Source organism: Triturus cristatus, chromosome 4_1 (assembly GCF_964204655.1).
Source record: "Triturus cristatus chromosome 4_1, aTriCri1.1, whole genome shotgun sequence".
Classification (NCBI taxonomy): Eukaryota; Metazoa; Chordata; class Amphibia; order Caudata; family Salamandridae; genus Triturus; species Triturus cristatus.
In genome coordinates this window covers 1,167,932,863-1,167,945,473 of record NC_140585.1, presented here as the reverse complement: position 1 = coordinate 1,167,945,473, position 12,611 = coordinate 1,167,932,863, and the positions used below count along the sequence as shown (strand labels likewise).

Sequence of the window (12,611 nt, the reverse complement as noted above, 5' to 3'; positions counted from 1 at the left end):
TCCTAAAAGTAATCTGTGGCAAATAACATGAAACTTCCATTGAACTCAATGCATTATTGTGTTTAAAATAGTTTATTGCAACCACTTGTAACTGTTTACAAAAGTCAATTGCATATTGCAAAAGTATTTATATAAAGCATCTCATTCTGAGACAGTATATTTTAGTTCCAATTGTTAGTTCTAAAATAAAACAAGCATATATTTTTTATATATAAACCATTAGCCTAGATTTCAGTTCTTGAGTGTGTGAGACCATTTGCTGACTGAGTGTGTACAACAAATGCTTTACACTGTCCTCTGATACTGCCTTACTGCTCGACCAAGCTATCACTTTAAAGAGTTAGGTTATATCTAACTTTAGCCTCTGCCAAGACTCTGGGGACTGTGGACTCTGTACACCCTGTACCTATTTGGGAACAGTATATACAGAGCCACTTTCTCACACCGCCGCAATGTTAAAAATGCGTGATGCGCCCGACAGTGTTGCGGGCTCATCCTAATCTCCCCAACGGGACCGCCGCACATATGGAGGGCGGTCCCGTTTTCCGTCAGGATGGTGGGCGGACCTAATGATGCCCTAGGTCTCTGCACGATAATCCAAATTAATTTCTATCTCCTTATCTACCCCATAGCTCACCCGAGTCCCACCTGATCCTGCCTACCCTGCATTGGATATTTGCTGCTTTGAGTTTGCAGGCTAGTATTTTCCCTCCTTGGTTGCGTTCATTATAATAATATTGTTTGGTTCTTAATAAGGCCTATTCAACTCTTGTTATCTAGGCGCTAAATTTTACCCTTCTTTCTATGATCTTTCGCCAGATTTTCCTGGACTCCATCCTTTTGTGTATCTCCTTACGTTCTCTTAGATGCGATTCCTGGGGTTTCCTGACTAGCTTCGTATCTCTGCTGTAAGCTGACGAGGTTACAATGAGAAACCCCCTCACTACTTTCAACGCATTCCAGAGGATGCTTAGACCTATTTACCTCTTACTTTTGTCTGCTAGGTAAGATTTTAACACTTACTCCAGGAATTCTCTGATGTGGGCATCTATCAACACACGCATCCTGAGCCTCCACTGCCCTCTGATACAGGGACTGGGATGTAGTCAGATTTCTTTTGAGACTGGTGCATGGTCTGACAGGGTAAGGCTGCCTGTGTCTGTGGTGACGCTATTTTCCCGGGGCAATTCGGAGCGCAAGAAAAGGTCCAGCTTTGCATATAAGTTATGTTGTTGTGAGCGGAATGTTGTCTTTTTTTCATCCTGGTGTTGGTCCTTTCTTTCAGGAGCATCCTTCAGCTGCCCCTAATATCAACGAACTGTCCTGCGTTCTGTCCATGAATGCATTTAGGTCTCTCCTATGATAATGTCTTTAACTCCATCCATTAGGGCCCCTGCAATTGATTCTTTGTGAAAGTTGCTTTGGCTAGTGTTTGGTGGGCAGAGATTCATAAGGGTCAGTGAAGGCAAACACCCCACTCAGCTTCAGCAATAGCCACACGCCTTGAGCATCTTCTTTCACCATGGTGACCCAAAGTTAGAGGCACTCGCGAGGAGCACTGCCACCTCTTTGGCTTCATTCTAGTGCTAGAGAAGTAGTAGTGTGCAAACCATTGAGACCCAAGCCTAGTACAGTCCAGAGGCATGAGGTATGTTTTTTGGAAGAGGTACATCTCTGCCACTCGTTCTCTGAGTAATCGGAGAATAGCTTCACTGCTATTTTCTAAGATTTCCCCCATTTCCCCTCTTTCCTCCTCTCCCTTTCCCCCATCCTAAGGTTTATGTTTAGTTCCTAATGTTTACCAAGCCAGCTTGCTTTATTTATACTTGTTCACCTTGATAGCCAATGATAACTTGGATATACTACCTCCTAATCTGATGTGAACAGATGCTTTTGGTAATATATCTTACTGAACTGAGTTTGTTAAAGTACTAAAATACCAATATAGGTTTTTTACAAGAAAAATAAAATCGCAGTATAGCTAGACGTTTAAACAGGGCAATTAGTGCTGTAATAGTAAGAATGATTATTTTCATAAACTAGTGATAAGTTTGGTGCTGATTCGATAAATCTGCCTATGTTTAACACCTGCATGTTGGGCTTGTGTAGTGTCGAGCACCAGCTGGATTTAGTTCTATTCCCTTCCAAACTCTGTTTTTGGGGTGGGAAACTTCCTGTACCCAAAATTCCCTTCTGCATCTATGCTTTTGGAATATGCTGGCATGCTTCCAGATATACCTCTCTTGATGTTTACTAAGTAGTACACATTGCCTTCTCTTCTCTATGCTGAACTTTAAACGAGGATGCCAGGTGACAATCGGGAAGCCAGCGTAGCTCTAATGTCTTGCTCCACAGGTATACTATTGTACTAAAAGCAATTACTAAACAATGTAAAAGTGGCTCAAATCCAGTCCAAAGCTCTAATTTCACTGAACTCGAAGAAAAGTGTACAGGACTTACTTTCACTTTCTCTGCCCATGGGTTCAACCGTTTCCAGAGCAGCCACCACCCTGAAAGACTGTCACCATAGTTACAGAGGTCTGTTTCGTCTTGGCTTCCAACATCAATGGCGATAACCGTTTTGGCACCCATGTTGCGCGCGATGTCAGCTGGAGTTTGGGGTGGAAATGGAAAATGCCATAATCAGAAGGAAAATCTAACAAGCTTCCTGAAGTACCCCCCCACCCCACCCTAAAAAACAGCAAAGAAAGGAGTTGTGTTCAGTAAAATACTCAACATGCACAGATGTAGAAACTGTTCAGGGAACCCCGCTTTGTCAATCCAATCACCTTGTATGCCATGCACAAATATAAGCAAACCAGAAGGCTGACATAGCATTAAAGAGCGAGTGAAGCCCAGGGAACATCTAAAAATGCAAGCTTTAAAAAAGGGCACACAGAACTGTGCGGTGTACTTGCAAATATATAATCCTTCCTAAGAAGACAGCCAAAGGGAATGGTCTCTGGCAGCACACATTTGTTATGGTAGTCTGCAAGCAGTGAAAAAGAAGATCTTAAGGCCTAAATGTCATACTATGACCATTCTTAAAGCGCTCTCAGTGACCACTATTTATTTTTTGGGGGAACCTGGGGTTGAACCTGCTTCTAAACAATCTATGTAGTTAAGGTGGGATTTCCCATACATTTTTTTGTATCATGTTTCACTGACCGGCTGAGTTACTGGACAGGCCTTCCTCTGCAGCAGGGCCAACTAGATGCCATAAGTCCTCAAAAAATTGTGACATCCAGGAGGAATAGTAGGGTGTCTTTAAAAGGGAGACTATTTTTCATTGGTAGGTAGCTTGGGTACATTAGCCAAAATGGAAAAATATTCAATAAAGTTTATCGTAAATTCCGTGATTAGAGGCAGCTTGAGCGATGACCAGCAACTGGGAACGTTTTCCTCATCACTTGAAATTGTTTTTGATACTGCACCCATCCTCAGGTAGAGAAAAACACATTTTAGCAAATTAAAAATATAATATTTGTGCAAAGCCTAGCAGTGGAAGTTCACAGCTTTCTCGGAACTGTCAATTTATGGGAGTTAACGGGCCAGAAGAAGTAGCCTTCTGGGACTTGTGTGGAACAGAGTTTAGATTTATATTTCATAATTCCTACATAGAAGACTTCCTTGTCCCAGTCATTAAGTGTATCTCTACAATGCTACTCATGCTGGTGTATTCTGCAATGTAAGCCATTTTGATTTCACTGATGCTTCCTACCACCTGCACCTGGCCAGAGTCATTGCTAACAAGCCCTGAGTAGCAAAGGTTCCTCGTTAAATAGCAACCGCACCTAAAATGACTGCACAGTGTCTCGATGAATCATTGGAGTTAAAGTTGCCAAAAACAGACATACTATTGGGTTTACTGTTCGTTTCTACTGTGACTCTTCAGCCTGACTGTCCAGTATTTATTAATATTTATGGACCACCCTATAACCACTGTATCCCTGTGGATGACACCAAGAAATAACAACGCCTGTTGCCACACCCAGTCCTATGTGATCTATCACTTGCCTCAATAATTTTTACATGCTTAAATCATAGGAACCTTGACTATCAAATACAAGACCTCAGTAAATACAAGCTGAGCAGGTGGAAGCTGATAAAAACTAGGATGGTTCAAGGTGAACTAGATGCACTGCTGGTTTAGGTTCAGCCTGATATAGAAATGTACGAATATTAACACCTGGCAGAGGTCATGGCTATTGGTCATCAACTTCAAGTGAAGAGATATTATTGATAATCTGCTGGGAATCTTAAGTAGTACTGCTAAAGGGAAGCATTGATGTCCGGCTCAGTACACAGATCAAATTAGAAAGGAATTGACTGTTGCCCAGTCGAGAGCTTGGCTGGCTCTCCAAAGTTGAGTGAGATCAGTTACCTCTTCTGGAGGTTTATCATTAAAATGAGGCACTCCTATCTAGGGTCATTGTCCAGCCTCCAATGTCCAACTAATAGATTGAGCAGTTGGATAACAGCTTATCCAATATCAATTAACTATCAGGTCCGAAAAGACTATGGTTCACTGAAAAGGCAAGCGACGAGATTAAGTAGAATGTATCTCTAAGGAATAAAACCATATGGCCAAAGACAAAAGGGCCTGTGACATCCACAACATGACCTATCAAGATGAACAAATGAGCACATGGGTGAAGGTGAAGATGTACAAGGACTAGGTTTACGCTCTGATCATCAGAGATGCTAAGTGATTGTAGCATACAGTAACAACATGTAGAGCAAAGCCTTGACCGCATGAACGTGTCCCGATAAAGTCCTAGGGGGTTCACTTTAGAAACATACTGAGGAGAAAATTAGTGATCTCAAGTCACTGGTTTACATTTTCATTTCAAAATAGAATCAGTGTCATTCCACTTCACTCAAACACCCAAGGAAAGCTTAAATTAGCAGGTCTCTTAAGTAGCTTTGTGATCCACTGTACCTTGTTGTAGCAGAAACAAAATTCTTTCCATGTGCAATTTGTGGACACAGGCCAGAAACCATCTTAAACAGTATCTCAACTTTACTTTTTTTAAACTCCCGATTCTGTGTTTAACTCCAATATCTCTGTGGTCCAAATAATAACGAAGGCGCATTCGGTGCAATATACATGGCTTAGTGGCCACTTACTTTGGGAGCCCTGTGTACTCCTGCCAAATAAAACCCCCCTCAAACAGAGATCCGTGAACAGGCAAAGATGGGTTACGGTATGTTTTTGGCCTCTTGTTTTTTAGGACAGTATGTGATAATGAGAGACACAATTGCGAAGAGTGGGCAGCTCCTCTACTGAATCAGTTATAACTGTTCTTACTTTGTCATATGCACACAGTTTGATCTCATTAGTGACAGAGAAAGTTACTGGAGGAGTAGTTTATAATCCTCGTGAATCTCCGGCCAAACACCTTTAAAATAAAGGTAAGAAGAGTCAGGATCACATGGTGGCGAACACAGTCCTGAAGACGGAATTTAGTAAATGAACCTCTTGTAAGAATGTGAACTTACAAATACCTATTTAGATCCATTTAATTTAAATTGATGCTCAGTAACAGGAGTGCAGCTAAGAGGCTTGAGACCTGGATGTTTTCCGGAAAAATCACAAAAAGAACTAACCCAAAGGGAGCACTCCTGTCTTGAAGTGAGGCTGAGAGGCCTCAAAGGAACGAGGAGACTTGGAAGGAGGCAAATAGCTGGTTTCTCAAAAGGGGAAGAGATTTTCACAGCCTCCACAAAGCCTGTCATAAAAAGAGGGACAGTGCTAAAACGAAAAGCGCAAAAATGCTAAGTTTTAAAAGTGATTCTAGTAAACTGAAAAGAAAATTAGAAAAATGTACAACTGCCCATGCGCATCACAGCAACATGCAGCTATATCGTGCAACTTGAAAATAAATCTGAATCACTTGAGAACATCTGTCGTGCAGCAAATATAAGGTTTAGCATATGGCAAATTTAGAAGGCTAAAAATATCAAAAGTGTATTGTGGATAACTTTCCATCCTGCAAGCTAATGTCCAGGCACAAAGACCAATGCTTCACAGTGCAAACTGTCAGACACTGAGGAACCCTGGACCAAGACAGTGTAAAATGCCATTAAAAAAGCATTACAAGCCAGCTAGGGAAATGTGCTTTAATCCTGCCTTTAGTTTGAATAGTATATCCAAAGGGACACATGTCAGCTTGGAAATCCCAAAAAGTGTAAGTACACCAAGTATTTGTCCTGCCCATTTCCTAAAGGTGGCACATGAAAATAAACATTGTTTGTGCAAAGACTCTTACTATAGTAAAAAGGAGACAGGTTTTAAGGATTTGGGAAGGAAGTCATGCCCAGTGTGGGGCTTTTTAATAGTGTTGTTTCTTGATTTGTATTGCGTACCCGCATGTCTTTGTATCCTTCCACTAGGACTTACCTTCAATTAAGATTGCACATTCACTCCCTGTTGAAGTGGCAAGTATTTTTCTGTAAGGAATATATTAAATGTTAAACTGCACTCTTGGACCGCTAGGACTCCCCCTTCCCTGATTACCATGAGACAAATGTAGCCTTATTTTACCATTAACATATTAGGAAATTTAGTGATGACAGACAAACTAGTAGCTTCCGGGTTGTAATGGGAGTTTTTTTAGTAAACCTGTGTAAAGAACTTGTAAAAAAGAAAACTGAAATGTAAATATATATACTATCATTAAGTATTGTCTATTATTGTTGTGTATTCTAGAGTCTCAGTGGCCTTATGCTACAAAGCCAGATTAACTGTGATAACTGAGAAAGGAATAAGCTTAAAAAGAGTGAGCACAAGATCACCTGAGCATGACCGGAAACTTAGATGGATGCGGCTAGAGTAGCTCTCTCATTTAACCACAGGTCATTTGTCATACTATCGAGAATTCCTAGTGTTTAGATGGATGCAAGACTTTGTCTCTGGGTGTCTGATATAGTATCAATACCTGAAGCCACAACACAGAGGCTCAAGAAAGCTACCTGATTTCATGAAGGAAGCTAAACAATAGGTCAAGGTTAATGGAATGTCCATGGTTTAAACAAAATTAATAAAATGAACCTATGTGAACATCTAATGGGAACTTCTCTTGTTTCCAAACTTTGACGTTCAATTCAACCATCTGCCCTTACTCCCAGCCTCCCTGAATCAATCTAAGACAAAATTGCAATCTTTATAACATACAGTTCCTCTGCATGGACTTCTGCCAGTCTTCTTTGGGTACTCTTCTGCCCTGGGCTATGTCAGAAAAGAACCTTTGCTTCTGTAGATACCCAGATCCAGACGTTCTGGACTTCCTGCTTTCCCTTGCTGAAAACCCTGAGGAGACGCAATAGGAGATGTTTTTGTGAATTTCTTTCAGGAATTATACACGATGATGTAGAAGGGACACCAGCAGAAATAGGTGATTGGCTAAAGCAGGATAAACTTCCCCTCTTGGGCACGACTCAGCAGATAGCTCTTAACCAATACATTTCTAGGGAAGAAATAGAGGGGATTATTGGGAATTTAAAGAATGGAAAGGCCTCAGGACCCAATAGCCTACCCAATGAAGTATATAAAATCCTGGAAACGAAAATCACCCCTTTTTTTGCAGAAATGCTTAATTCTATACATATATGCCAAACTCCGATTCCTGTCACATGGAGTGAAGCAGTGATTACCTTAATTCTCAAGCCGGAGAAGGAGCCCAATAAATGTGAATCCTACAGACCTATCTCGCTCTGAAACGCAGATTATAAAATATACTCACAGGCTCTGGCTAGACGACTAGATAAGGTTTCAGGAGATAAAATAGGTATAAATCAAAAGGGTTTCATGAAGGGAAGGCAGCTCTCGGACTTGACACAAGATCTGGTGTGTGCGATAGATGCAGCCTCGGTAATTGGGATTCCCTTAACGGTTATTATGGTCGATGCCGCTAAGGGCTTTGACAGAGTGAGCTGGCCCTACTTATACGAAGTCCTAAAACAAAACGGTCTTGGAGGTAATTTCCTTCAGGCTATCCAAGGCATATATGCTTCCCGACAGCAAAATTATTGATTAATGGTCATCCAACTCCTAGCCTTCGGATAAACAGGGGAACACTCGCCATTATTATTTAACTTGTATTTGGAACCGTTTGCGAGGAGAAAAAGAGCAGACCAAAGAATACTACCATTTCAATATGGGAGTGGTATATAAAAGAAGCTCTCTACGCGGATGACCTGGCAGTTTATACAGCTAACTTGGGTACAGCTTTGCCAGTGGTCATGGAGTTAGCAGGAGGCTTTGGGCGAATATCAGGCTACCTAATCGATGAAGACAGGACCGAAACTATGTCATGGAACAATCTCATCCCCACGCACCTTAAACATTTAGATAAGATTAAGTTTACATATTTGGGGGTGCGAGTAACAAAAGATCTGGAGCAAATGGCATTGGTAAACTATACTCGTCTTATGCAAGAAACCAAAAGGCTTTTGCAAAGCTGGGATCTCCTTCCACTTTCCATTTTAGGAAGAGCTAATTTAGTCAAAATCACAATCCTCCCTAAATTTACATTTATATTTAACACTCTCCCTTTGCTCTTTAGGCCTGTCTGGTTTAAAAATCTTTGTGGGCAACTTAGCAGTTTTATATGGAAGAGCAAAAGTGTGAGAATCTCCTGGAAAAAACTTAGGAAGAAAAAACTGAAGGGACGCATAGGTACTTCCAGATTTCAAATTATATTATTGGGCTTTTATTAAAAAAAAAAACATGCGATTACTGATGACCCTCCAGTATATGCCAATGAGATATAGGGCTCTAATAAGAAACCTAGGAAAAGAAAGTAAAGGATTTTTGTTTAGATTTGCCCACGCAAAATTCTTTAAAAAAGTTTGATTCAAGATGCTAATTGCAGCCTGTAAAATGTGGATCCAGGGAAAAAAAAAACTCTAGGGATTGCTTACTATAGCTCTATGGCTCCAATTTGGAACTCCACCATGTATGATGGATAACCTAGCTTCGCCTTTGATGAACACAGGTTTCTTAAGATAGGGCCAACTTATGGAGGAAGGCACGATATTACCATGGACTGAACTAAGCCAGAAGACAGTTTTTAAGTTATCAAGATCTAAGTATTACCAGTTGGTTAGTTGGTCACAAACCCAGTCAAACCTTGGGGCGGAGTCGGAGGTCAAGAAGGATTTATTAAAAACACAAAACTATAGGAAGGCGGTCTCCAAGTGGTATTGGGTATTAGTTCAAGGAGATGACAAAGATGTGATCTTCGCAGAAGAAATTTGGAAGATGGACATGCCGGGCTGCGATAGCCAAAACTTATGGCAAGTATCTGCTCCGTCATTATGGGCCTCAGTAACTTCGGCTCAACTTAGGAGGAATCACTGGTTCACCCTATACATGGCCTACCGGTCTCCCAAGACACTCGCTAAGATGGGAGGTACTAGAAGAAGATGCTGCCCGAAATGCCAAATGGAAAATGCAGACGATATACACCTTAATTGGCAGTGTCCAGCCATCAAGCTCTTCTGGCAAGACGTGGGTAAAGTATTAAAATAAATCATGGGTTGCGAATTTGACGTAAGCCTTCCTTATTTGGAGTAGATAACAATAGCTGGGGGAAAAACAGCAGATCTCTATTGTTTACCTTAATGACAATTGCGCATAGGGAAATTTGTGTAAAATGGGTCTCTGAGCTCACCCCTACATGTGCGAGTTGGATAAACTTTTCAAGACATATAGCGAGACCAGGCTGTCAGATGGGTTCAGCTAGGAAAGAAAAAATGTAGGCCTCTTTTGTCTCTCTTGACTCTTGATATTTGCATGCATAACATACTTTCCCAGTAAGGTTTAAAATTATATCTTGGTGTATTTGCTATATTCAGATTAGTCCAAGGATTAAGACCGGCTCAATGGGTTGGCGAGATCTGTGATGGTCACCACTAGACTCCTTATCAACTTCAAGTTGGAAAAGGCTTTGCTCTCCCTGGCATAGATCTTGGAAGGTGTATGTCGCCCAGATTCCGCAGACTTTCAGAAAGATTTCGCTCTCAGATTTTGTCAATTATGAGGACTAAAACATTTTTTAAATAAATAAATACAATTTATAAAATGAACCTATGTGAACATCTAATGGGAACTTCTCTTGTTTCCAAGCTTTGACGTTCAATTCAACCATCTGCCCTTACTCCCAGCCACCCTGAATCAATCTACAACAAATTTGCAATCTTTATAACAGACAATTCCTCTGCATGGACTTCTGCCCGTCTTCTTTGGGTACTCCTCTGCCCTGGGCTATGGCAGAGAAGAACCTTCGCTTCTGTAAATACCGAGATCCAGACGTTCTGGACTTCCTGCTTTTCCTTGCTGAAAACCCTGAGGAAGATCCCCCTGATTCTACTGTAGAACAGTTGGGTGGAGGGGATTAGCTTCACCATCCTCTCATGGAATCGTTGGCAAGCAACGTTTAATACAGTTAACTGAATAACAGTGGAGTGGAGACAGGAGATGTTATTTAATGGCAGAAAATATGCACTTCTAAGAGATCAGGTTCCATGTGGGAGCACCAAATAATTCTGTTTAGAAAGGGGTTTGACTCAGTAACTGAACATGTGGGCATTCTTGAGTGTTGCAAGATTATGTCACAAGGAACCTTTGTAATGCTCCTTGTCAAGGCAGTCAGGAGTTTGGGGGGCGATTACAGTGGCAGAGAGGGACAACCTCTAATAAATCACTGAGTTCTGCACAGTTTCTGCCTCGAATGACACATTGCACAAAGGGTTTCTGGAAAACCTTTAAAGCAGATAATCAGATCATCAAAGAGCAGGTCCGTTTTCAGAGGTGAGGTTGACACTACTGAGCTGAGAGTGTTTTCTTCTGGTGTTCACTTTGGTTGGCACACAAATGTCTTGCATGTTTAAATGGGTTTGTCATGTACACTGGGCCTGATTGCAACTTGGAAATGGCATTGTCTGAGGTGGCTACTGAATGTCTGCAGAATGACAACAATCATACAACATCCAGTGCACCGCTTCTACATTAGGCCTGAGCCATCCACAACCCTAAATCATGAAGGAGATTAAAACAAAGACCTCTTAATCAAGAAGCAAGGACACCAATAGTAAGTGGTGCATGGAAGAGAGAAGTTAGCAATTCAGGATGGTTGTCATTCCATCAACTCAATAGTCATTTGTTAATCTGGCAATCCAGCCTAGAAAACACCCTCTTAAAGTACTCAGCATCATCAGGTTCAGTCTTGGCCAACGTGAAAGGCCTCATCTGTGAAAAGAAGTTCACTTACATTACTTCAAACTACACGGTTTTCAAGCAGTAATCAGTTGTTAAGTCCAGAGATACTGCAAAAGAAAAAACAGTGCAAACTATATCCAATATCCTCAGAGAGCACCACCCTCCATCAACTCACTCTTGGTATTCAACAAATATGCTGGCTCCTGGTACAGCTCACACTAAAATCGAACGACTGTGCACCAGCCTACAGAGGGGGCTCCCTGTTCACACATACATGTTGCAGACCATACTTAGAGGGTCAGCTATCAATAGAACACGGATGTTTGAAAACACGATCACTCCAGTTGCAAGTGTACCATCCTGGCAGTATGCACCTTTCAAAGCCATAGTGGTGCTCTGGTAGTGCCCTATCAGGAGATCACTAGACTCAAAGTGCATTGCTTTAAAATATAAAAATGATTTCTCCAGAGAGGCATGTGTATACTTGGACCAGTTTGGGGTTCTCCCCTAGCTCAACTCTGTATTTTCCTTTTGAGCCAAGGTTTAAATGTGTACAAGAACACCCTAACGCACAGAATGCCATCAAAAAAAAATCCTCTGCCCAAAGGGCATTGTTTAAATCCTTCTAAGTACACTCAGCCCTCCACCCTCCCTCTGTCTTCAAGAGCAAAACAAAAAAGGTATGTCGGGAAGTAATAAGACCAGTCATATTTGAGTTGACCAGTCATTTGTTTTTACTGATTTCCACACAAACTCAGATGGAACACTACCCTTTGTCTGTATTTATTTGGAAAAATGGAAAAGATGTAAAGCATCTATTTTGATTTAAGTAACTAAGCCTTCAAGTCCCATGACTGTGAATTTAGTACTGACATTTCTAGAGCTCATAATATGACAATTTCCACACAATTACTAACATTCACAGTACTAGGATGAATTCAAATCCAATCAGCTGTAAGTGCTACTAAAGGTCAATGAAAATCAGGATGGGTGTTTAACAATATAGTATGAACATTTACTGTTGTACATGGCTAATGAAAATAGCACCAATACCCGACAAATACCCAAGCACAAAGTATTCATCTTTCAGATAAATAAATCTGGGTAAAAGCTAGTTACATTTTTATTTTTCACAGAGCAAAGAATAGATGCGAAAATACAGACAAAACAAGAGAAAATCTGGATAAATGCAAAACCGGGAAAACAAAAAAGTTGGGCACCTTATTAATAAAAAAAAGTTTTAAAAACGTATTTTTAGCGTGGGACAATACTGTTTTATCCAGATGGGTAAACTACAACAGTACACAGTTGGACACTTGGCTCCCACTCCAGCCCTGCCTCCAAGGACTGACAAACTATTCTCCTAGTCCACTGGGCACCATCTCCT

General features: G+C 41.0%; 1 protein-coding gene across 3 annotated transcripts in view; it reads right to left on the bottom strand.

Moving 5' to 3' along the window:
- The window catches only part of PNPLA6 (patatin like domain 6, lysophospholipase), a 259,016-nt gene that overhangs the window by 33,776 nt on the left and 212,629 nt on the right, over positions 1-12,611 (bottom strand). For all 3 annotated transcript variants that reach the window (XM_085654362.1, XM_085654361.1, XM_085654363.1), the window contains one exon: positions 2,461-2,609. In XM_085654362.1, the coding sequence (XP_085510488.1) occupies positions 2,461-2,609 (149 nt within the window). The remainder of the gene's footprint in view (positions 1-2,460; positions 2,610-12,611) is intronic.